A 21,596-nucleotide genomic window follows, 5' to 3' on the forward strand; every position below is an offset into this window, starting at 1 on the left:
AGGGTGGGGAGACATCAAACATTGGGCAGGCGAGGGAGGCCGGCAAGGGTGGTAGAGGGTGAAAGAAAGCCCCGGGCCTAGAGTTCAGTCCCCAGTGAGAAAAAACCTGGAAGAGGCTTCAGAAAAAGGAGGTGAGCACAGACAGAGTCCTCTTGCCTTAGTTCTCCTGCTTTCCCTTTAAAAGCTGCCATCCTCAAATACCCAGCACCAGTGAGTGATACTTGAGTTAATCAGAAACTCTGAGCTGCATCCTGGCCTTGAACTTCAATGGGTTTGAAATTTATCACGTATAGGTCATTTTCAAGTGGATGCATGTATGAAATGCATTCTTTTAGGGGTCCTCTCACCTCCCCGCAAATGCAGCCCACCTCTTGTGCTTCCAAAGCCCTGGGAGCCCAAGCCACTCACCTGGGAACTGATAGCCATAGCTAGGAGCAAATCCGGGGTAGCCGCGGCCATAGGTCGCCACGAAGTTGGGGTATCCTTGAACACAAAGAGAAAGATCAGAGTCCTGTTAGTATAGCCGCCTCGGGTCTGGGGTAAAATCTCACGGAGGGTGGCAATGAGGAACAGCCTGAGTTATTTTCCTTCACAGAATAATTTGTCTCCCATGAGGGGTTTTTTTATCAAGGGCCTGGGTCACCTCTCTCCCATGGCCGGAGGCGCTGCTGTCAGCTGTTGCTAATTAACCCGTATTTGGGCAGCCAGACCTTGCAAAGCCCACGTACTTTCCTGAACCTTCAGAGTAAATGCCATGCATCAGCACCAAACACAAGGCCTGCGCCTGGCTCTGACATTTGGAGAGCTTACCCTGCATGTACTTTACCTTAAAGCTATTGACAGTAGGAGATTAAAGTCCTTGTGATGCCTCCTCCCAAGGCAGTGGACAACAGAGCCAGCACCAGACAGAACATGGGAACTCAGGAGTCACAGTTTAGCAGCCAAACTCAGGGCTCACCCTGGGCCTCTGGAAAACGCTGGGCCTGATGAGCCACGGCCCACATTGCAGTTTTGACACTCCACGGAGGTGCCAGGATCTTTGGAGAACGGTGAGGGGCTGGGTGTGTTAAGATGCAAACCACAAAGTGTAGCCCAAACTCAGGAGCCCCGTGCGGTGTGACTGGATGGGCATTTCACAGCAAGCGTATTATTTCTAGACCCCTGTCTCAGCAGACAAGCTAGGGGGTGAGTGGTTCACTGAAAGACGCTTGCAGAAACTGCCACTGGGCTGGCCACTGGGCACACAAGAAACTCAGCTGGCAAGTCCAGGAGCCGGTGTGACCATCTCAGATCTGTCACTAACCCCCAGTGATGTGAGGTGTCATTTAGCTCATTGTGGCCGCTCAGGCCACTTCGTTCTTCACGTCCCTGCCTGATTCAGGCTAAATGAAGGCCACATGGGCCAGGCTCACTCTACCTCCCTCCACTCAGTATATGTGTAACCTCGGCGCATTCATGCTTTTAAGATGCCACCACGGCCACCCAACCACTGAGAACAAGACTTTCGCTTTGACCTTGGAGGTGAATGCCTGTGGTCGTTTTTTGGCTGCCCAGCCCCTGAGCCTCTCCCTGTGTGTGAGTCTTGGAGAGAGGCCCACCCCCATCACAGAAGCTGAGAAGGCCTCCCTCCCGCTCTTCCTGGGGTTGGAGGCTGAGAGGCAGGCCCGTGAACCTGGGCTCGACAGATGGAAGCCCTCCTTGGGATCTGCCTCTGGAGCTGGTAGGGCAGAGGAGGAGGGACTGGCTCTGAATTTATTCTGGTGTCAGCAGCAGAATCTGGCATCCAGTGTTGGCAACAGTGGCCCCCTGACCAGGTCATTCCTGAGTTGTCCCGTTGGCTACGGCTGGGGCTCTGACCACCCAGCTCCCCCGGTTCCTGCCTGTTTTGAGTCCTGTTCTCCAGCCATCTGTCAATTCTCCAGCACTGCCCAAGCTCCTTCTAATAATCTCCTTGCTGCTTACAGCAGCCAGGGTTGTTTCTGTTGTTTGTGATCAAAACACTGGCAAACAATGACTTTGATGGCTAGACTTACGGCAGCCTCCAGGCTCTCCGGCAATTGAGGGCAGCAGTGACACTTTCCACGGCTGTCTCTGCCCTTCTACACACCCCCTTTAAAAACATCCCTACACACAGCTCTAGGGTCTTACCTGCTCAGTGGCTTCTCACACATCACACTGACCACTTTGTGACCCTGCAAGTGAGGGCTAACGGAAAAGGATCACTTACTAAATTCCACTTTGCCTGCACTCGGCAACAGGAGTCACAGTCTGCTTGTCATCCTGCTGCCTACTCAGAACTTTTGTGCCTCGGAGATGGGCTCCACCATCCCTCACTTCCTGGTGGATGTTGGTGTTGTAGCCTCTGCCCTAGGATCTGTGGATCTGCCACCAGACCTAGGGCAGAAACTCGCGGGTCTGAAGTCAGGAGACCTGGGTTCTAGTCCTGCGTCTGGCCCACAACCATGCCCTTGGGGGTTGTTATGATTTGATGTTTGTGTTTTCCCCCAATTTCTTTGTTGAAATCTTAACCCCCAAGGTTAAGGCCTTAGGAGGTGGGGCCTTTGGGGTGTGATGAGGCCATGAGGTGGAGCCCTCATGAATGTGCCCTTAACAAAGATGCCACAGAGAGACCCTCACCCCTTCCAACACGTGAGGACATGGTTAGAAGGGGCCATATATGAGGAAGCGGGCCCTCACCATACATGGAATCAGCCAGCGCCTTGATCGTTACTTCCCAGCCTCCAGAACTGTGAGAAATAAACGTTTGCTGTTCATAAGCCACCCAGTCTATGGTAATCTGTGACAGCAACACGACTTAACATAGGAGTCTTCCTTTTTCTCTTGGAGCTTAAGTCTTGTTACCTGTAGAAAGTCTTGCAACAGTGATGTGCCCAAATTCTCAAGTGAGATCAGCTGTGGCTCCTTTCTCTTGCTTCCCCCAGAACCTTCCCAAATTTGCAGTCACAGCTCACTCACTGGCCAATGGAACTGTCTCTGCCTCCACAGGCTCTTGCCGCCTGCTCCTCCCCATGCGCTTATTTCCCAGCGCTTGGTGACTCACTGGCAGAAGCCTGCCCAAGCGAGGCAGAAGGACCCAGCAGCTCTGCACTGACTGCTAGCTAACGAGCAGGGGCCCGGTGGGGTGCTGAGCTCAGGAACCCGATGGGGAAAGAAGGAAGGAAGAACGGCAAAGGCCAGGGCTCAGATGCCTTAAATGGACACATGCATACTGGCGCCTTCCTTCGTATTTATTTCATGGCTGGGCAGCTCAGTTCTCCTCCAAATTAATCACCTGCTAGCAAATCAGATCTCATACTAGATTTCTTATACCATGATTTCAACAATATTGATAAACGGATTATATGCAAACAGCCAAGTCATGGCTGCCTAGGGGCTTTTCTGATGAAAAATGGCTCCTTTGCTTCTAACTTCAGAGCTGGGGGTCTTAAATATTTTAGTGTTAATCTGACAGCAAAAGCATAGGCCCATGTGTCACCTTCCCTCAGGAGGGTGGGAAGTGGCAGAACAGCCAGTTTCTCCCTGCACTTAGGCGACCAATACAATGCCATGACACCTGCTTTCTTCCTGGCTTTCCCACAAGGCTCCAACAAGAAAGAAGAAAAGCATGGTCAGGTTTACCCCAACTTTGGGTCTCACCCCACTCTTCCTGGACACATCAATACTACAGTCTTCCAAACCACAAAGATGAGAATTCGGCATCTGCCAGAGTGGGGGATCTTATCTCCACCCCCCATCACCGAACATCCTCTAGGTCAGGCAGATGAAATCATAAATTTATAATACGACATTACTTCAATTTTCCTCTTCATTTACTGCTGTGCAGCCCAGCTCTGCTCGAATGGTTCACAGCCCCAGCCACACGGGGGAAATTGGCTGGCTGCATATCAATAGCACATTACAGCAGACCCGTGCAGACGCTCCATCAAGCCACATTACAGCGGGATGACCCAGCCACCACTTCCATTAGCAGCCAGGCCCCTCCCGCACTGGCCACTGCACAATTTATTTGCTCCAATACTCTGGACGCCTGATCAATCCCACAGTAATTATCTCTTGTCACTAAAGTAAAAAAAAAATCAAGGCTTCTGCCGGGGTGACCACCTCTCTCGCATATCGGCTTTCCATTGTAGAAGCAAAATACAGAAATCAACAATAGAATTTGGATTTGCCAGTGAGCTCATTTTGAGTCCCCATTTTGGGGATGCTGACAAAGTTCTCAAAACTGTGGTTCTGGTTCTAGATCTTTGCTGCAACCCTAGAGATGTTTCCCTTCTAGACAGGTCCATGACTCATCCTCTCCTGGGCTCTGTTACTCAGCTACTCAGAGTCATGGAAAACGGCTCCCACCAGGCCCCAGACTTGAAAGAGACAAGAGACAGGGCTGTTTATCCAGGGAACTGCCAGAGTGTGACAGATCTGCTGCGATGTTTAGAGCACTGCCTGGGGCACCACATTGGCTCCATGAGGTCTGCAAACAGACTAAACACCAAGTGCCAAGAGTCCTTCCTAGGCAAGGATGTGAAGGCTAAAGTCTACAAAGATGCTTTGCCCCTAGAATCACTCTGAGTTGCAGGGGCTCCTCCAGACCTGCGCTGTCCAATTTAAATTTAATTAAAATTATCTAAAATGAAAGCTTCAACTCCTCAGTCGCAAAAGCCGCAACTCAAGGGCTCAGCAGCTACCGTGCACAGGCGGGCAGTGATATTGGCCAGTGCAGACAGGACCCTCCCTCCCTTGCAGGAAGTTCTATTGGGCTGCACGGCTCTACAAGAACAATGAAGAGCTGAATTCTGAGTTTCCTCTGTCCCTCAGGAAGCGGCTAAACAAAGGAACACTTCCTTGAGAATAACCTCAACAGATATTTTTGGGAAAGCCAGATCCCAGTCGAAATTGAGTCTAGATGTGTGGTTTTAAGTTGCAGCCAACCTCCAATCTTTTGATCTGTTAGTGAATGCCAGCAGATCACAGCTTCCTAGTCCCTGTTCTCAACGATACTTTATTCATTTTTTGCCCGCATTTCAGAGGGGCTTAATGTCAGGGAACACTGAGTCAGGACTTCACGGGGCGCTTCTCAGTATGACTGCACCTAAGAATGCTTTTGGCTAATGTGCTTTAGCTGATCATCAGCATCTCTCTGTTTCTGAGCTGACAGGGTGAAGCTTTTCTTTAAGGGCTCAGCAATGTGCTATTTCTCTAACACTCGTATCAGCTTGTTAAATAAACAGCATGTGCCCGATGAGGCCAAGAAAGTTAAAGGCAGTGGGATTATGTGGCTGAGGGCAGAGAAGGCTCAGAGAAATCAAATATATCAACAATCATCATGTGTTTGCTTTTATTAGGTTCACCTTCATTAAGAAAAATGAAAGAGATTCTATCACATTGAGCTGGGTAACTGTGGGCACCTCTTGGTGCTGCAAGACTGTGCCACAAAGTCTGAGGGGCTGCAAAAGACCTTTTCTGTTTTTTTGTTTGTTTTTGAGATGGAATCTTGCACTGTCACCCAGGCTGGAGTACAGTGGCATGATCTTGGCTCACTGCAACCTCTGCCTCCGGGTTCAAGCGATTCTTCCGCCTCAGCCTCCCGAGTAGCTGGGACTACAGGCATGCGCCACCACGCCCGGCTAATTTTTGTACTTTTAGTAGAGATGAGGTTTCACTATGTTGGCCAGGCTGGTCTCGAACTCCTGAACTCAGGTGCCTTGGCCTCCTGGGATTATAGGCATGAGCCACTGCGCCAGCCTGCAAAAGACCTTTTCTAAGAATCTTAGGTGACTCTGCTTTTGTCCGGCTCAAAGGTGGGAGACCTGACCTAAGGATAACGCCTCCTCTTCTCTTCTACATTCCTTTTAAGGAATTCCCATCAGGTCAATTATTCTGTGATTCTGTCAAATGCTGTAAAAGCTAAAACCAAAACAGGTGTAGGTTTTCCCCAAGGATGTCTGTAGCCATATCAACAGAGATCAAGATAGAATAACTGTGCAACTATACGCTTATCAGTCTCCCTCTGATGAGACCACCCAGAGTATGGAGAAAATCTTAAAGGATATTTAAAAATTAGTTCCACAGAGTCCAAGTCATTTACAGACCACTGTGCTGGTTGTCTCAGACTCCTCACTAGAATGTCAGCTCCCTGAAATCAGAGACTTAGTTTTCTGCTGCATTTTCAGCATCTAGAACGGTGCCTGGCACTTAGTAGGTACTCATTTAACAAATATTTGTTGAATGAATGAATTTTAATGTTTTAACGGTTTATAGTCTCGTTTCTAAAAAATCCCTAGAAGTGCCATTTATTTTTCCACTCTTTCAATGATAAAGGTTTAAATCATGGAAACCTCATCTAATTGCATTGGTTAGTTAACTTTAAGAAAATGAAAATGTTTTTCTGCATGAGTCAAGTTCATCAGCCAAACTGCTGTTGGTGAGGATGGGTAGTGCTTCCAGGACGAATGCGCAGGCATAGCGCACGGTGGAGATGGTGACCCATGTGAGTGATGGGGTCACATCAGGTCATCCTACCAAAAGATTCGACTCTGTCTGGTGCCATGCTACCACTTTCGAGGGAAGAAGCAAGAAGAAAGAGAAACAGTCTTTGATCACAGAGTCAAGGGCTTCCATCACAGCACGGCAAACGGCAGTCTCCTCACTCAGAGAGTTCATGGACCCAGAGTGCCAAGCTGTACCAATGGGCAAAACAGAGGGCAGCCCAGGGAGTTCCCAGTGGGTGCATTACAGAGGGCTCAGGAGGAGGCTCTGTGCTGGCTGGGGAGGCCTGTATCTGATTCATCCCTTCTGCCTGGACCTCTGGCTGAGCTGGTTCCTGGCTGGGGGACATATTTTGGGACCTTTTAGGAGGCCCTGCTCAGTGCATATGGATGGCCTCACCACAGTCACTGGGAAATTCAGGAGGGCCCAGGGCTGATGAGACCTGGAATCCAGCACATAGATCTTTGTCAGAAGGTGGTTACTCAAGAATAATCCAAACTCCTTGGGCTGGGAGTCCACAAGGAGAAAGAGGCTGCAGTTGCCACAGCACAGGTCACATCCGTGGGTCTAGCTAGGTGCTCAGCCATGGGTGGTAAGGAAGTCCAAGTGGTAGGGCTTCCTAGTGCCTTGTTAATAACAACTCCCAGCTTGAGTACATACTATGACACCTTGTTGATTTGAAGACACACATCTTTTCCACACTTCAACTTCTGTGAAAGTGGGATCTATCTTGCAGCCAATGTGATAAGAAAGCATTATGTAGTTTAATTAATAGCATATTTTTTCTTTCTGAAGAGTAAATGAACATATATCTTACTAGCTATGGCATCTCAGATTAGACTACAGCATTTACCAGGCAAGATACAGTTTCATTTATCCTCCAACAACCCCATGAAGTAAGATTATTACCCCATGGGTAGGATAAATGAAGAACAGAGAAGCTAAGCCACTTGCTCCAAATCACACAGCAGATAGAGTGAAGAGTCCAGGTCTGCTGATTCCAAAGTTCCAAGCTCTTGCCTCTGGACCACACGGCCTCCCTTGGTGGAGCCCTGCTCTGGCTACGGCTGACCCCATCCATTTCATCCAAAGGGTTCTCTGCTTCGTTAGAAGAGGACTAGTGCCTCTGTGACCTGGGGTTGGGCTGGATAGGGTCTGGGGTTAGGCACAACCACAGCTACAGCAGGCAAAAGGCAAAGGCCTTCAGCAGCAGGGTGGGGCTGGGAAGATTGTAACTCAAAAACAATAGGCTCTGAACTGCAACAGTATCTTCACCTAACAGCTCCTTCTTTACTGTGGCTTGGGGAAGTCATAACTTGAACTGTGAGTAGATGAGGGAAGAGCTGGGCAGATGAGCAAGCTCCTGGCAGCCATCACATATCCGTCCCCCAGCGAGCAGGCGCTGTTCAGATGCTGTCCAGACAAGCACAGGGACCAGTGCTGTCTCCTACCACCCCAGTAGGTGCGCTCAGGAAGGGGCCACTCGGGTCTGCCCACAAGCTACAGGCAAAGCCAACCCTGGAGCCCCTTGGCCTGTCTCTCCCCCTCTTCCCACACACACATGGCCAGGCCGGTTGGCTCTCAAGCTCCCACAGTAGGGTCCTCGTGTTCCAAGGCTGTTTCTTCCAAATGGAAGGCCCCTGGCTTACTCATCCTTCTCATTTCTGCTGAAATGCCACTTCCCTGATTCCTAAGACTGGCTTCCACTCCTCATGACGTGCTCTTCAACCACCCCCAGACTCTATGATGATCATTAGGCATCTGTGCAATGCACTGTTACACATTGGGCTCTCTGTATAGACCACAAGCTCGCTGAGGGCAGGAACCACATCTGCTTGTGAAGCACCATGTCCCAAGGCTAGCTCAGGGCTGGTCATGCAGTAGGTGTTCTTGACCCACGCCTCCTGCCCTGCCTCCTCACCTGGGTTCCCATGATGAAACATTAGGTGCCCTTCTGTGCAGGGATCCAAGCTTGGGTGATTATGGAGATGTGGGCCTGAGCCTTTGCTTGAAGTCTGGGAGGCTGAGCACTCTTTGTTCTTTGTCAACTGACAGGAGCTGAGCTGGCTCCGCTTCACACCTCTGCTTCTCCCAGATGAAAACCAGTTCCCTCTTCCCAGCATCTAACCAAGTTAGACTCAGAAAGGTGGGAAATTTCCTGAAGATTTGGATCCTAAAGGTCTTCTATTTTATGCTGTAGGGCTATTATGCTCATTTTAAATTCAAGACTCTAAAACCTAGTAGGTGGTAATAGGCTCAACTCTTTCTTATTTAATTTTTATTTTGCTTTTTTTTTTTTTTTTTTTTTAAAGAGATGGGGTCGCCGGGCGCAGTGGCTCAAGCCTGTAATCCCAGCACTTTGGGAGGCCGAGGTGGGCGGATCACAAGGTCAAGAGATCGAGAACATCCTGGCCAAAATGGTGAAACCCCGTCTCTGGCTAAAAATACAAAAATTAACTGGGTGTGGTGGCGCGCACCTGTAATCCCAGCTACTCAGGAGGCTGAGGCAGGAGAATTGCTTGAACCTGGGAAGTGGAGGTTGCAGTGAGCTGAGATCGTGCCATGGCACTCCAGCCTGGAGACAGAGCGAGAGACTCCATCTCAAAAGAAAAAAAGAGAGAGAGAGAGAGAGGGAGAGAGACAGGGTCTCACCATGTTGCTCAGGTTGGTCTCGAACTCCTGGGCTCAGGCAATCCTCGGCTTCCCAAAGTGGTAGAATTATGGGCATGGGCCACCGTGCCTGGCCCCCAACTCTTTCTTATTTTATATTTTTTCAGAAACAGATCTTTCTATGCTCTGTGCTGTCTCGGCTGTGGTGCAGTAGGTTCTCACAAGCACGATCCCACTCTGATCATCACAGAGTTTTGAGATGCTTCATTTCCAACCTGGTTCTGTTCACTCCTCCTTAGACAACCTTATGTTCCTCCACTACCAGGAGGTCACCATCCTGATGCTAAATTTAGTGGGGACACCGAATCTGCACAGCCCAGAGTTCCTGGGCTCAAGCTTTCCTCCTGCATCAGCCTCCTGAGTAGCTGGGGCCACACGTGCACGCCACCACAACCCACTAATGCTTATTATTATTATTATTATTTTGAGATGGAATCTCACTCTGTCACCTAGGCTGGAGTGCAGTGGCGCAATCTTGGCTCACTGCAACCTCTGCCTCCTGGGTTCAAGCAATTCTCCTGCTTTAGCCTCCCGAGTAGCTGGGATTACGGGCACGTGCTGCAGTGCCCAGCTGATTTTTGTATTTTTAGTAGAGATGGGGTTTCACCATGTTGCCCGCGCTGGTCTTGAATTCCTGACCTCAGGTGATCCACCTGCCTCGGCCTCCCAAAGTGCTGGGATTACAGGTGTGAGCCACTGTGCCCAGCCTGATGTTTATTATTTTTTGTAGAGGCTGTCTCACTATGTTTCACAGGCTGGCTCATAAACTCCTGGCCTCAAGCGATCCTCGTGCTTCAGCCTCCCGATTGCAGGCAAGCACCACTGTACTCAGCTCAACTCTCCTTCTTTCAGGTTTGATTTCACCATTTAAAAATACCAGCTTGGAGTTTCTTTTGATATAAAACATAAAGACCTATTAAGAATTAATTTTTTAAAGGAGGAGCTAAGTAATTATCTTGTAGTCAACCAGGAAATAATTATCACTGATTTTTAAAAACACACTCTTAAATATAGATATATTTAGTTTAGACTTTTTACTTTTTTCTATCAACTGGTGCATTCCCATGTACCATACTGTTTTAGTTACTGTAGCTTTGTGTTACGCTCTCACTGTTGGTCTTTTCTCATTCCTCTTTTTAAAAACATTTTCTCATCTATTCTCACTTGTTTCTTCTTCCAGAGGTAAGTTTTAGAAACATCTGGCCAATTTTAAAAAATTACAATAGGATTTATCTTTGAAACTCTGTTAAGCCTAAAAAATTCATTTGAGGAGAATTAACGTCATGGCCATTTTTAATATTCTCCTGGCATCTTTTTCTGTTTCATAAAGTTCTTCAAAACAGTTTTACCTGCCCTTGTTATTTCCTCAGACAAGTAGATACAATTCTTTGTCAGACCACAAAAAGTTTTATAAATTTAAAATTAAGCCAGAAGTGATTTAAACAGCAGCAAATCTGAAAATGTAGAAAGGGCTTATCAAACAATATAGAAGTGGGACTCTTAGCCAAACCAAATGAAAACCCATTAACACTAGACAGCTCATGTGCCTGAATGGAATTTTACCATTAACTACCATTTATCCCATTTAATTAGTATTTTCCTGACACACAATAACTTGCACTAAAATACCGTTCTCTCGCCTTTAAATTTCTAATTATTGTTGCGACCTACACCATTACGCATCTCCACTGCTTTCTCCATCTTTCATGCCATTTAAGCGGTAAGATTTTCAATTATCTACGCAGGACGGACAGAGATACCTTTAAGGAAAGGGGCATAATATGCAACTCAATTTCTCCAAAAGCCAGGAGAAATCATTTTTAGTCAGAACAAACACACTTTGTCTTTCATCATTTTTTTTTTTTTGGCAAATAAAGAGTAAAACAGGCTATTTAAAACATCCATTTAAATGCAAATTTTGATATCCCAAGAGAAAAATGTTAATCATTTAAATAGACAGGATTATCGCCCACCCTTACCACTTCCCTCCTCTCCCAAGTTTTAGAAAATGTAGCCTCAGCCCACACAAGTTAAGTCAGCCAGGAGTCCTTACATCTTAAGAACTCCCACTCAGATGAGAGGGCTGAGGCAGACAGAGGGGGACTTTTCCTTCTTTTGAGGAAGGAGATGGAAAAGAGAGAAAATAGTCTAACATATCCTATAAGCCAGGCATGGGGCAAAATTATAAATACAAACACACACACACACCCACACACACACGCACGCACGCACACATACCTACACACACACTCAATCATCACAACTGTCTTGGAATGGGGAATTATCATCCTCATCTATACACAAGGAAACTGAGGCTCAGAAAGGTGAAGCAGTTTGCCCCACTGGTAGGTGACCCAATTGGGAGTAGAGGCCTCCATAGCCCTCCCAGTCCACGGTGACCTGCGGTCCTGTCTAGACTCACCCAGCATCCCCATGCCCAGCATGAACGCGTCCATGGTGTAAGGCAGTCCCCGGGCCCGGCCTCTTGTCCCAGGTGGGAACATGACTTCTTTCGGCTGAGCTTTCTTACATTCTACCTGTTAAACAGAAAGGCGAACAAATGAGATGCAAATGAATTCCACGTAAATGTCAAATGCAGAACTGATCTGGTTACGAGCTAAGTTATTTTTAGCCTTGCTCCTTACCCACTGTAAAAACAGCCGTGCCGAGTAAATGGCCTGCAAAATAAATACTTAAGAAAACACGCCACTTGTGCAAATCCTACTTCGGAAAAACCTACAAGGATGAAATTGGGTTCTGGAGGGGTGGCGAGGACGTAAGCCGAAGATACACACACAGATTGAAGCTCAGGTTGACGCTCGTGCAGAAAGCATGACAGATAAGGAGGCAGACAACGGCTGTTGGATGTGTCTGTGAATAATAACAATAGCAATAATAATAACCCCTCAGGATTTTCAGCCTTTACACGTTTACAAATGTCCCTGACATTCCCTCAGGCCAGTGATTCTTCATGCCAGGCCATCTGATTCAAACTCTTATTAAACAGACAGACCACTTAGCCTTAGCCCCAGTTCGCAGATGAGAAAACAGAGCATCAGAAGTTTTGTGTTGGCCGGGTATGGGGGATCATGTCTGTAATCCCAGCACTTTGGGAGGTGGAGGCAGGTGAATCAGCTTGAGCCCAGGAGTTTGAGATCAGCCTGGGCAACATGGTGAAACCCCATCTGTACTAAAAAAAAGTACAAAAAACTAGGCAGGTGTGGTAGCACACACCTGTAGTCCCAGCTACCTAGGAGGCTGAGGTAGGGGGATCACCTGGGTCTGGGAGGACAAGGATGCAGTGAGCCATGATCATGCCACTGCACTCCAGCCTGGGTGACACGGCGAGACCCTGTCTTAAAAATAAAAATTATTGTGTAACATGCTGAAAGCCCTCCCCAACAGGTTCAGGCCTACAAACCAGATCTTTAGAATTTCTAGGTCAGCAATGCCACATTTCCACAAAACCTACACCACTACCACACTCCTGAGGGAAGTAATAAGATTAAATACTGATTCTGTTCATCTGGATTACTAGTTTCTCATTTGCAGCTACATTTTCAAGTGGTTGCTAATCTCCCCTTTCTGTTTCTCTTCCGACTCTAAAATTTCTTCATGCTCATCTGCTTGTATACCCAGAGGTCACTTATTTAATAACCTTAACTATGCCAAATACAAACCTCAGGGAGTAAGTAAAACTGTGGCCCTTGGAAGTTCCTTCACTGTTTTATCAGAGCACCTTAGGCCTGTGCTTATTAGCACTTATTTGCTTTATGTTTACAGAGAAATTTAAGAAGCATTGTTAGCCACTAATCAATCCCACTGCTGATGAAGATGGGATGTTGCAGGGTAAAGCACGGATGCTTTTAACAGCCAAAAGGAACAGCATGACAGCCTGATAGTGATGGAGAAAAGACAAGAATCAGGCATCTTATTTAAAGAGCAGTCTGGGCCATATGGTATAGGAGCAAAAGCTCTACATAGTTCAACAGCTGCTGAGGTATCACTGTAACACAGAAAATTACTATTGTTCACGGTGTGCCTGAGATATCAAGAAAAAGTTAAACTGTGTGCAATATACATTGTTTAAATAGACACCTCTAGGCCGGACAAAGTGGCTCACACTTGTAATCCCAGCACTTAGGGAGGCTAAGGCAGGCAGACTGCTTGAGCCCAAGAGTTTGAGACCAGCCTGGCCATCATGGCAAACCCTGTCTCTACTAAAAATACAAAAAAATTAGCCGGGCGTGGTGGCACGCTCCTGTAATCCCAGCTACTTGGGAGACTAAGGCAGAAGAATCGCTTGAACCCGTGAGGTGGAGGTTGTAGTGAGCCGAGATTGCACCACTGCACTCTAGCCTGGGCGACAGAGCGAGACTCTGTCTCAAAAAAATAAATAAATAAAATAAAAATAAAAAGGGACCTCTATGGGTTATCTGTTTTAGAGATAGTCTCATCTCAAATACTTCAATCAAAAAATATTTTAGTGCTCAACGTTAGGGGGATGCTATAATTACCTAAGATATAAGTCCCCTTTCTTCAAAGACACCCGATAACAGGTATTACTCTTGCTCTTTCAAGAATAACCACAAATGCCTTAAAAAATGGACAAAATGGTTCAACATTCATGACTAATATGCTTAATACAAAGAGTTCTATAGATTAAAAGAGATGAGCATCCCAAAAGAGCCATGGGTAAAAGACATGAGTAGACAATTCACAGACAGCTAATAAAGAACACATTCCCCAAGATAAAGCATATTTTTTGCCCACAGATTGACAGTGATGAAAGCACTGTTTGATGTAAGGGTTTCTGAGGGTATGGTGCGGTGGGGTGGAAATTGGCACGTATTTTTCTGGAGGGCAACCTGACACTATATCAAAAGCCATAAATTTATACATACACCTAGTAATCTTACCTCTAGGAATTTGCCCTACAGGAATTAGATTATTATTATTTTTTTTAATAAAAGGAAACAACTGAAATACAGAAGAACAGGGAATTAGCTGAGTCTGGTTTATCCACACTGATTGAATGCTATGAAGCTATGAAAAAGTGTGTTGATAATAATTATGCACTGGTTCTGGGAAACCCCTCAGTCCCAGGCAAACCAGGATGACAGGTCACTCTAACTGCAGGCGGGAAAAAAGCAAATGTCACTGACTTTTTGAAAAATAAACAAGTGCATATATCATATAGGGAAAAATACTGAAAAGACATACTAAAATTGTCTTAGAGTTACTTTGTTTTTAAATTTTAATCGGGCATTTTGCTATTTATTTTCCAAGCTTTCTGCTAAGCAACAGGGAGCAGGTTTTTGTAAGATAATGCAACAGACTGTCACTGATAGGGCTATTAGAATGTTGTCATTGCAGGTAGGGGGGAAAAGGTGATTGAAAACAACAAACTCATCCAAATTGGCTCTCCTAAGCCCAGGGTTGAAAACTGACTTCGGGACGCCAGAGGAGCAGGCTGAGAAATCTCATTTGCATGAACCTGCCCCAAGCCTGGGGAGATGGGTGTGTCTTGCACAGGCAGACAGATAATTACCCAAAGCCAACCCCAGCAAGGGGAATAATATCGCTAACCAGCTCAGTTCCTAATAGCCCTATCGGTGACAATCTACTGCATTGTCTTATGAAAACCTGCTGCCTGTTCCTAGGCAACCTGATCAACGGAAATCTCAGGTTTATACAATTTTCATTTAGGGAACATAAAGGTTAACTGACTGTAATGGGAGTGTTTTAAACAAACCCACCTACTCTTCCTCTCACTGAACAGGGCTGACAGCTCGGTTTAATTCTGCTCTGTCTTTGCTGCTGGTGGTTTGGGCAGCAATGACTGTTTGAGTGTCAACCACCCGCTGGGTCAACGGTGAGTGTTCCCCAAGGCCAGGGGCCATGGCACACGCACTCTCGGGGGGACCCCGCCTGTCCTGGGCATCTGAACGACAGGGGAAGGCAGCAGGTAACAGTTACCAGCAGGGAACCTGGCCTGCCTGCCCTGAAGGCCTCTTGAAAGACTTCTCAGGACCAGGAAGCCTGTCCAGTCCCCTCCACCCCCGAGACTCAGCCACTTAATTCAATGACGTGGATGCAGAGGAACTCAACACGCCAGGCAAGTGCTAGGCTTTGGGGACCCAAAGATAAATAAAGAAAGCCTCTACCTCTCTGAGAGCTCTCACTGTATTGAAAAAGAAGAGGCTCTGACTGCCTTGTTCTCCTAAGATGAATGCAAGTACTCACACATCAACCTGCCCCTCGCTGCTTCTGCACTTGTCAGCCTCCCGAGCCTCTTGAGTTAGCACACATCGGGTCACCTTCCCCTGCTGTCCTCCCCCAGGCCTTGCATAAGCCAGAGAGCTTGGCATGAACAACCCGGGTTACGGTCAGAACCCAAACAGGATAAAAAGCAGGCTATCTTTTCGGTTCTAGTCATGTACTTAGGCTATCTGACCACACACTCTGTTCCAGGTATCTACTGCTGAGCAACAAACTGCCCCCAAACTTAATGGCTTTGAGCAACAATTTAACCATCCTTCCTCAGGGTTCTGTGGGGTGACCGGCTCGGCTGGGCTCTTGCTGGTGGTCTCATGGCACTGTGGTCAGGTGGTGACTGGGGCTGAAGCCAGAGGAGGCCTCAATGAGGCTGGAGGCCCACGATGGCTCCTCGCTCCCATGGTAGGCAGCCATGCTGGTTCGGCTGGGCCTGCTGACGAGACGTCCACCATGGCTCCTCCACGGCACCTGGTCTTGCCACAATATGGCGGCTGAGTCCCAAGAGGAAGTGTCCCAAGCACAAGCATTCCAAGAGACTCAAGCAGAAGCTGCAAGGTTTCTTCTAACCTAGCCTTGGGACTCACAGTGCTTCCTCCAACACATTCTACTGGTGACACTGGGCCAGCCTAGAGTCCGTGTGGGAGGGGGCTCTAGGGATAATCTTTGGAAACCAACAACCACATGAGGTCAGTGAAGGGCAGTGAGCTGACAAGGCAGCAGGAGGCACTCCCCACACTCTGGCTCTTGGCTGGCTGGGTCGTTGGAGCAGTGGGCACGTAGGGCTGCTCTCACCACAGGGCAGAGGGCAGGGCATGGGGCTCCCTTCTCACTGCAGCCCCACAGAGGCCTGCCTGGCTCCCCATGGTCCTCTAAAACAAAACAAAGGTGGTGCTCACGGGGACCAGGCCTCTTGCTGCAGGTGTTTTGGCCTCACCTCCTAAGACTTCCCCTTGGGGAAGGGCCACCTCCCAGTCTCAGTCCTTGAGACTCCTGCACCAACAGCTTCTCACAGTGGCTGCTGCTGCTATTGTTTCAAATAGCAACTGACCAGAGCAGTCTATTCAAGGGGCAAGAAATGCAGTGAGATGTTCCATCTGACTGAGCACTTGTAAGAAGCCTCAGAGGCCACTGATGACCGAAAGACCAGGTCTCTGTTTTCAAGGTGCACAGCTGGCAATGCCACAAAACACTCCCAATACCAGGGATGTGCCAACACCCCCCACCCCAACAAAATTGATGGGATTGGTTTTGAAATTTTCTTTTCCCAATATGCTGCTTTGTTCGACAAACTGGCCTTGGAAGACAGGGTGTGGCTTCCTCATAGTCCCCATGGTAATGTGTTCAGAATAATGACCTAGTCCCTGGACGCCTAGGGCAGCAGCATGTTCCTTTAGAGAACAAAACAAAGGCCTGATGGGAGCGTGGCCACTGTGGTCACTAACACTCTTATCCTTGCTGCCCACTGGGTTGGGTGCCTCCTCCCATCAGCATCCACAGCACCTCAGCAAGGAGGTTTGCAGTTTCCAACTCCTTACTCAGGAATCATTTCAAATTTACAGAAAAGTTGCAAGGATGGTATCCTTTACCAGAAATCACCTACTGCTAACATTTTGTTACTTTTGCCTTATCATTTGCACACACTCCTGAGCCCTCTATATCTATATGTAGAATTTTTTTTTTTTTTTTTTAGATAGAGTCTTGCTGTGTCACTCAGGTTGGAGTGCAGTGGCGCGACCTCGGCTCACTGCAACCTCCGCCTCCTGGGTTCAAGCGATTCTCCTGCCTCAGCCTCCCGAGTAGCTGGGACTACAGGTGCGTGCCATCACACCCTGCTAATTTTTGTATTTTTAGTATAGACAGGGTTTCACCATATTGGCCAGGCTGTTCTTGAACTCCTGACCTTGTGATCTGCCTGCCTCGGCCTCCCAAAGTGCTGGGATTACAGGCGTGAGCCACCGCACCTGGCCGGGATTTTTTTTTTTTTTTTTCCATTTGAGTGTAAGTTGGTTTGCATTTCCTAAACATGAGGGCATTTTCTTACATAATCATAGCACAGTTATCAGTCTCAGTATGTTTAACATTAATAAAATACTTTACCTTCCATATGCTTGTTTTGTCAGTGGACCCGATAATGTCCTTTATAGCTATATATCCATCCCACAGAGCAGGAAACTGAGGCTCAGACTCAGACATCTAACCTGTGGTCCAGACCCAGTACCTGTGTGCAGGGCTGGGATGTTAATCCCGATCTGCCTATAGCCCCAGCCCAAGCCAGGAGAGTAGGTGCTGTGGCCCTGTGTTACACCATCTCCCTAGTGGGGAATGCTTAGCACTGGCTTTCAGAGGAGGTGCTGGAGCTTCTGCAAGAACGCCTTCCCTGCAGCTACTATGAGTGGCCACTCCTCCCCAATGGATCCGAAGTCCTTGCAAAGGTAAGCTCACTGCCCTGGCATCTTTGGGGATGGTGCCTGGCAGTCTGAGAAGTACGCCAAGCTTTGGGAAGTAAGGGGCTTTTGTTTTTCCCTGGTCTCTGTACAAAAGAACCCAGTCAGCACGTGGCCTCGGGGCCCAGAGGAAAATCCAAGCGCTGGACCTGTGGCCTTGATGTAGCATCCAGGACAAGGAAAGCCTGTTTGGCCTGAAGAGGCCAGGGTCTGCAGTTTCATTTCTCACTCCAAACAGGTCGTGTCTGAGACTGTTTAGTCCTCCGGGGGAGAGGCCTATTTCAATGGATAAAATTCCCCAGTGCTCAGGTATCAACCTTGACCGTCTGACTGTCTGGCTAACAGAAAGGGGAGGGGAACAGAGGGAAGAAAGGGCTCAGGAGGAGAGAATGTCCTGCAGTTTCTAGGGTGGGTACCTGTCCTTCCGTGGCGTTTCCTAATAGATGTAAGAGATCTGACCTGGTCTCGCCCCCGATCCGCTTGACCTCTTCCCCAGCTAGGTTCTGGTGGGTTCAAGGCCAACATTGTTTCTCTGAAGCCCCATGCTGACCCTCTCCTCTGGCCATCAGGCCCTGAGCCCTGCCCAGGGAGATGGTGAAGAGGAGGGGAGATGCTACTCAAGTGTTAAGTGTCTTGCCTAGAGCCTGACAGCTACACCCATCTTGCTACTGAGGCAGGAGGGGGTGAGCCTGGCCTCCAGACACCACACGTCACACATACCTCCCCACACAGCCCTCCTTTGCCATCCAGCGGCCACAGCCTTTCTTCTTCCTGGTCACTGCTCTCTTGCCCCCTCTGCCAATCACAAGCCTTTTCTGGAGACCCCACAAAAAGCAGGACATTTTGTAAGGCTCTTGCAGGTTTATAATCAAGATTCGGGGAGACCCAACCTCAAGGAACTTGCAAAGCAAGGAAGATAAACACAAAACAAGCCCTTGATCGGGGTTCAACTCTCCTACTGTGTACCTGCACGGCACCTCGCCCTGAGTCAGCCTCATAGCAGAACGAACAGGGCCCACGGCCAAAAGACGATGAGGGGTCCTTTGTCCAACAATGACTAGGATTTGCAAGACGGCAACAAAGAGCAGAGCATTAGACCAGTGTGGGCGCCTTCTGACGGCAGGGCCAAGCCATGGCTCAGGTCTCATACCCAGGAAGCTGGTGCTGCTGAGAGAGCTCTTGAATGAGTTGGAGAAAGAGGCTATGATGTAACAAGGAGAGGGGGTGGAACCCACCTAGGGGAGGTGGAGTGGCCCAGGGAGGGAAACGCAGGAACCTTGGCTCCCCCTCCATGTGCAGCTCCCACTTGAGATGGGCGTGTCACCATCACTCCCTGTATGACCTTCAGAGAGCCAGGTCACCTCTACTGAGTTTTAACATCTGGTCCAGGGTTTCAGTTCCATCCAGTTGCTTTCTTGCCCAGGGCCAGAGGCAAGATGGATTCCTGACTAGTGTGAGTATGTGGCCGGGTGAGGGCAAGGCCTTAAGAAGCCATTAAGGGGCTGGGGGGTTGGTGAGGCAGCAATTGCATCCCTGGAAATCCTGACAGCTGTGCTGGGAAGCCCTGGTCCTTCAATCTGGCAGGGGAAGGGTCCCTAACCACTCTGCAGTCCTTTTCCCTCACTGGTACGAGCCCTTCTGCCCTCTGCACACTCAGGTGGTCATATAGTTTGGATATTTGTCTCCACCCAAATCTCATGTTGAAATGTACTCCCCAGTGTTGGAGATGGGGCCTGGTGGGAAGTGTCTGGATCATGAGGGTGGATCCCTTGTGAATGGCTTGGGCCACCTGCTTGGTGATGAGTGAGCTCTTACTCGGAGTTGCTTAAAAATGTGTGGCACTGGCCGGGCGTGGTGGCTCAAGCCTGTAATCCCAGCACTTTGGGAGGCCGAGACGGGCGGATCACGAGGTCAGGAGATTGAGACCATCTTGGCTAACACGGTGAAACCCCGTCTCTACTAAAAAAAAAAAAACAAAAAAACTAGCCGGGCGAGGTGGCGGGCACCTGTAGTCCCAGCTACTCGGGAGGCTGAGGCAGGAGAATGCCGTGAACCCGGGAGGCGGAGCTTGCAGTGAGCAGAGATCCGGCCGCTGCACTCCAGCCTGGGCGACAGAGCAAGACTCCGTCTCAAAAAAAAAAAAAAAAAAAAAAAAAAGTGTGGCACCTCCCTGCACTCTCTCTCTTTGGAGACCCCACAAAAAGCAGGACATTTTGTAAGGCTCTTGCAGGTTTATAATCAAGATTCGGGGAACCCAACCTCAAGGAACTGAGGTTCCTGCTTTCGCCATGCAATGTGCCCGCTCCTACTTTGCCTCCCCCCATGAGTCAAAGCTCCCTGAGGCCCCCGCAGAAGCCCAGCGATGTTGGCACCATGCCTGTACAACCTGCCGAACTGTAAGCCAACTAAACTTCTTTCTCAAATAAATTCCCCAGTCTCAGGTATTTCTTTATAGCAACGCAAGAACGGCCTAACACAGAGAGGCTTCCCGGCTGGTCACTGTGGATACTGGAAAGTGAGCGGAAGAGACCCTCCCTTCTCCCTTCCCCAGACATCATCATCAGGCACTGTCCTTGTGGACAGGGACCAGTGTGTGGTCAAGCACCAGGAGACCTACTTGTACATGATAACTTTTCTTGTTCTACTGCAAAAAGGTCCTCAGGGATGTGGGACCCGCCCATGCAGTCTACAGAGGAAAGGGTTACTATGCAAACGGAAATGGAGCTGCCAGCTTCGGCACGGGAAGGCAGGCAGCAGGAACGTCTACTTTCCAGGACACATGCATGTTATAAATGGCCCAGACCTGTTTGCAAAAGGCATTGAGAGACCTATTAGATTTATAATCTTGACTCAGTAGGGTTACTCTGGGGAGGAAGGCATGCACTGTTTATTGAGTGCTATCCATAACTAGGCACAGCCACAACATCCTTGTGTGTGTGTGTAATTTTCATATATTACATAACATATACACATAATGGATATAAAGTACAGTGCCTGGCACACAGAAATCCTCAAAGAAAGTCCACGGTTGTCAATTCCCTCACTGCATGGAGCCTCGTTTCCTCTGTGCGATGGCCTTATCTGCCTCATAGTCACAGCAGAAAAGGACACAGAGGTTCTGAGGAATGACTTGCCTAAGGTCACAAAGCATAGCCAGAATTCAATCGTAGACCCCCAGCTTCAAAACCTCTGCTCCGTCCTCTAGGTCTCTGGCTGCCAGCCCCACCCCACCCCACCGCACACAGCCTTTCCCCACACCCTCCACCCAACCCTCAAGGCCTATCTGGGTCTAGTTCACAAAGCCTTTCCCGATGCTAGCTTCCACAACTGATCTCCTCACCACTTCCAGAACTAATTTCATCCACTGTTTCCTCTGCTCAGTGTTTTAATTACAATCAGTGATGGCAAAGTGAAATATGTCATAAACGAAAAATAAACATTAAGCATCTACTATTTACCGAGCAGGGGCTGGGTGTGGACACAGAAATGAATGTGGCTGAGATGTGGCTCTTCCCTCAGAGGTCCTCAGAATCTAGGCAATGCGTAGAGAGGAGCTGGTCCCCAGTATCACCTGAGATGCACTCCAATAACAGCAGCCCCCGCCCTGCCCAGATCTGAGAGAGGGTGCCTAGTCTGTTATACAGCAGTCTAGCCTAAGGCTAGGGCTCCTGGCTTTAAATCTCTGTTCCACTTGCTGGC

General features: G+C 48.5%; 1 protein-coding gene across 11 annotated transcripts in view; it reads right to left on the minus strand.

The window, feature by feature from the left end:
• The window catches only part of LOC105476798 (musashi RNA binding protein 2), a 432,533-nt gene that overhangs the window by 58,671 nt on the left and 352,266 nt on the right, over window positions 1-21,596 (minus strand). For all 11 annotated transcript variants that reach the window (XR_984257.3, XR_984258.3, XM_011733001.3 and 8 more), the window contains exons 9-10: window positions 11,597-11,711; window positions 409-483 (exon numbers count right to left, since the gene is read on the minus strand). Coding sequence is in view for 9 of the 11 variants with exons in the window: in XM_011733001.3 (XP_011731303.1) it covers window positions 409-483; window positions 11,597-11,711 (190 nt within the window). In the remaining 2 variants the exon portion in view is untranslated. The remainder of the gene's footprint in view (window positions 1-408; window positions 484-11,596; window positions 11,712-21,596) is intronic.

The sequence above is a fragment of the Macaca nemestrina genome, chromosome 17 (assembly GCF_043159975.1).
Source record: "Macaca nemestrina isolate mMacNem1 chromosome 17, mMacNem.hap1, whole genome shotgun sequence".
Taxonomy (NCBI): Eukaryota; Metazoa; Chordata; class Mammalia; order Primates; family Cercopithecidae; genus Macaca; species Macaca nemestrina.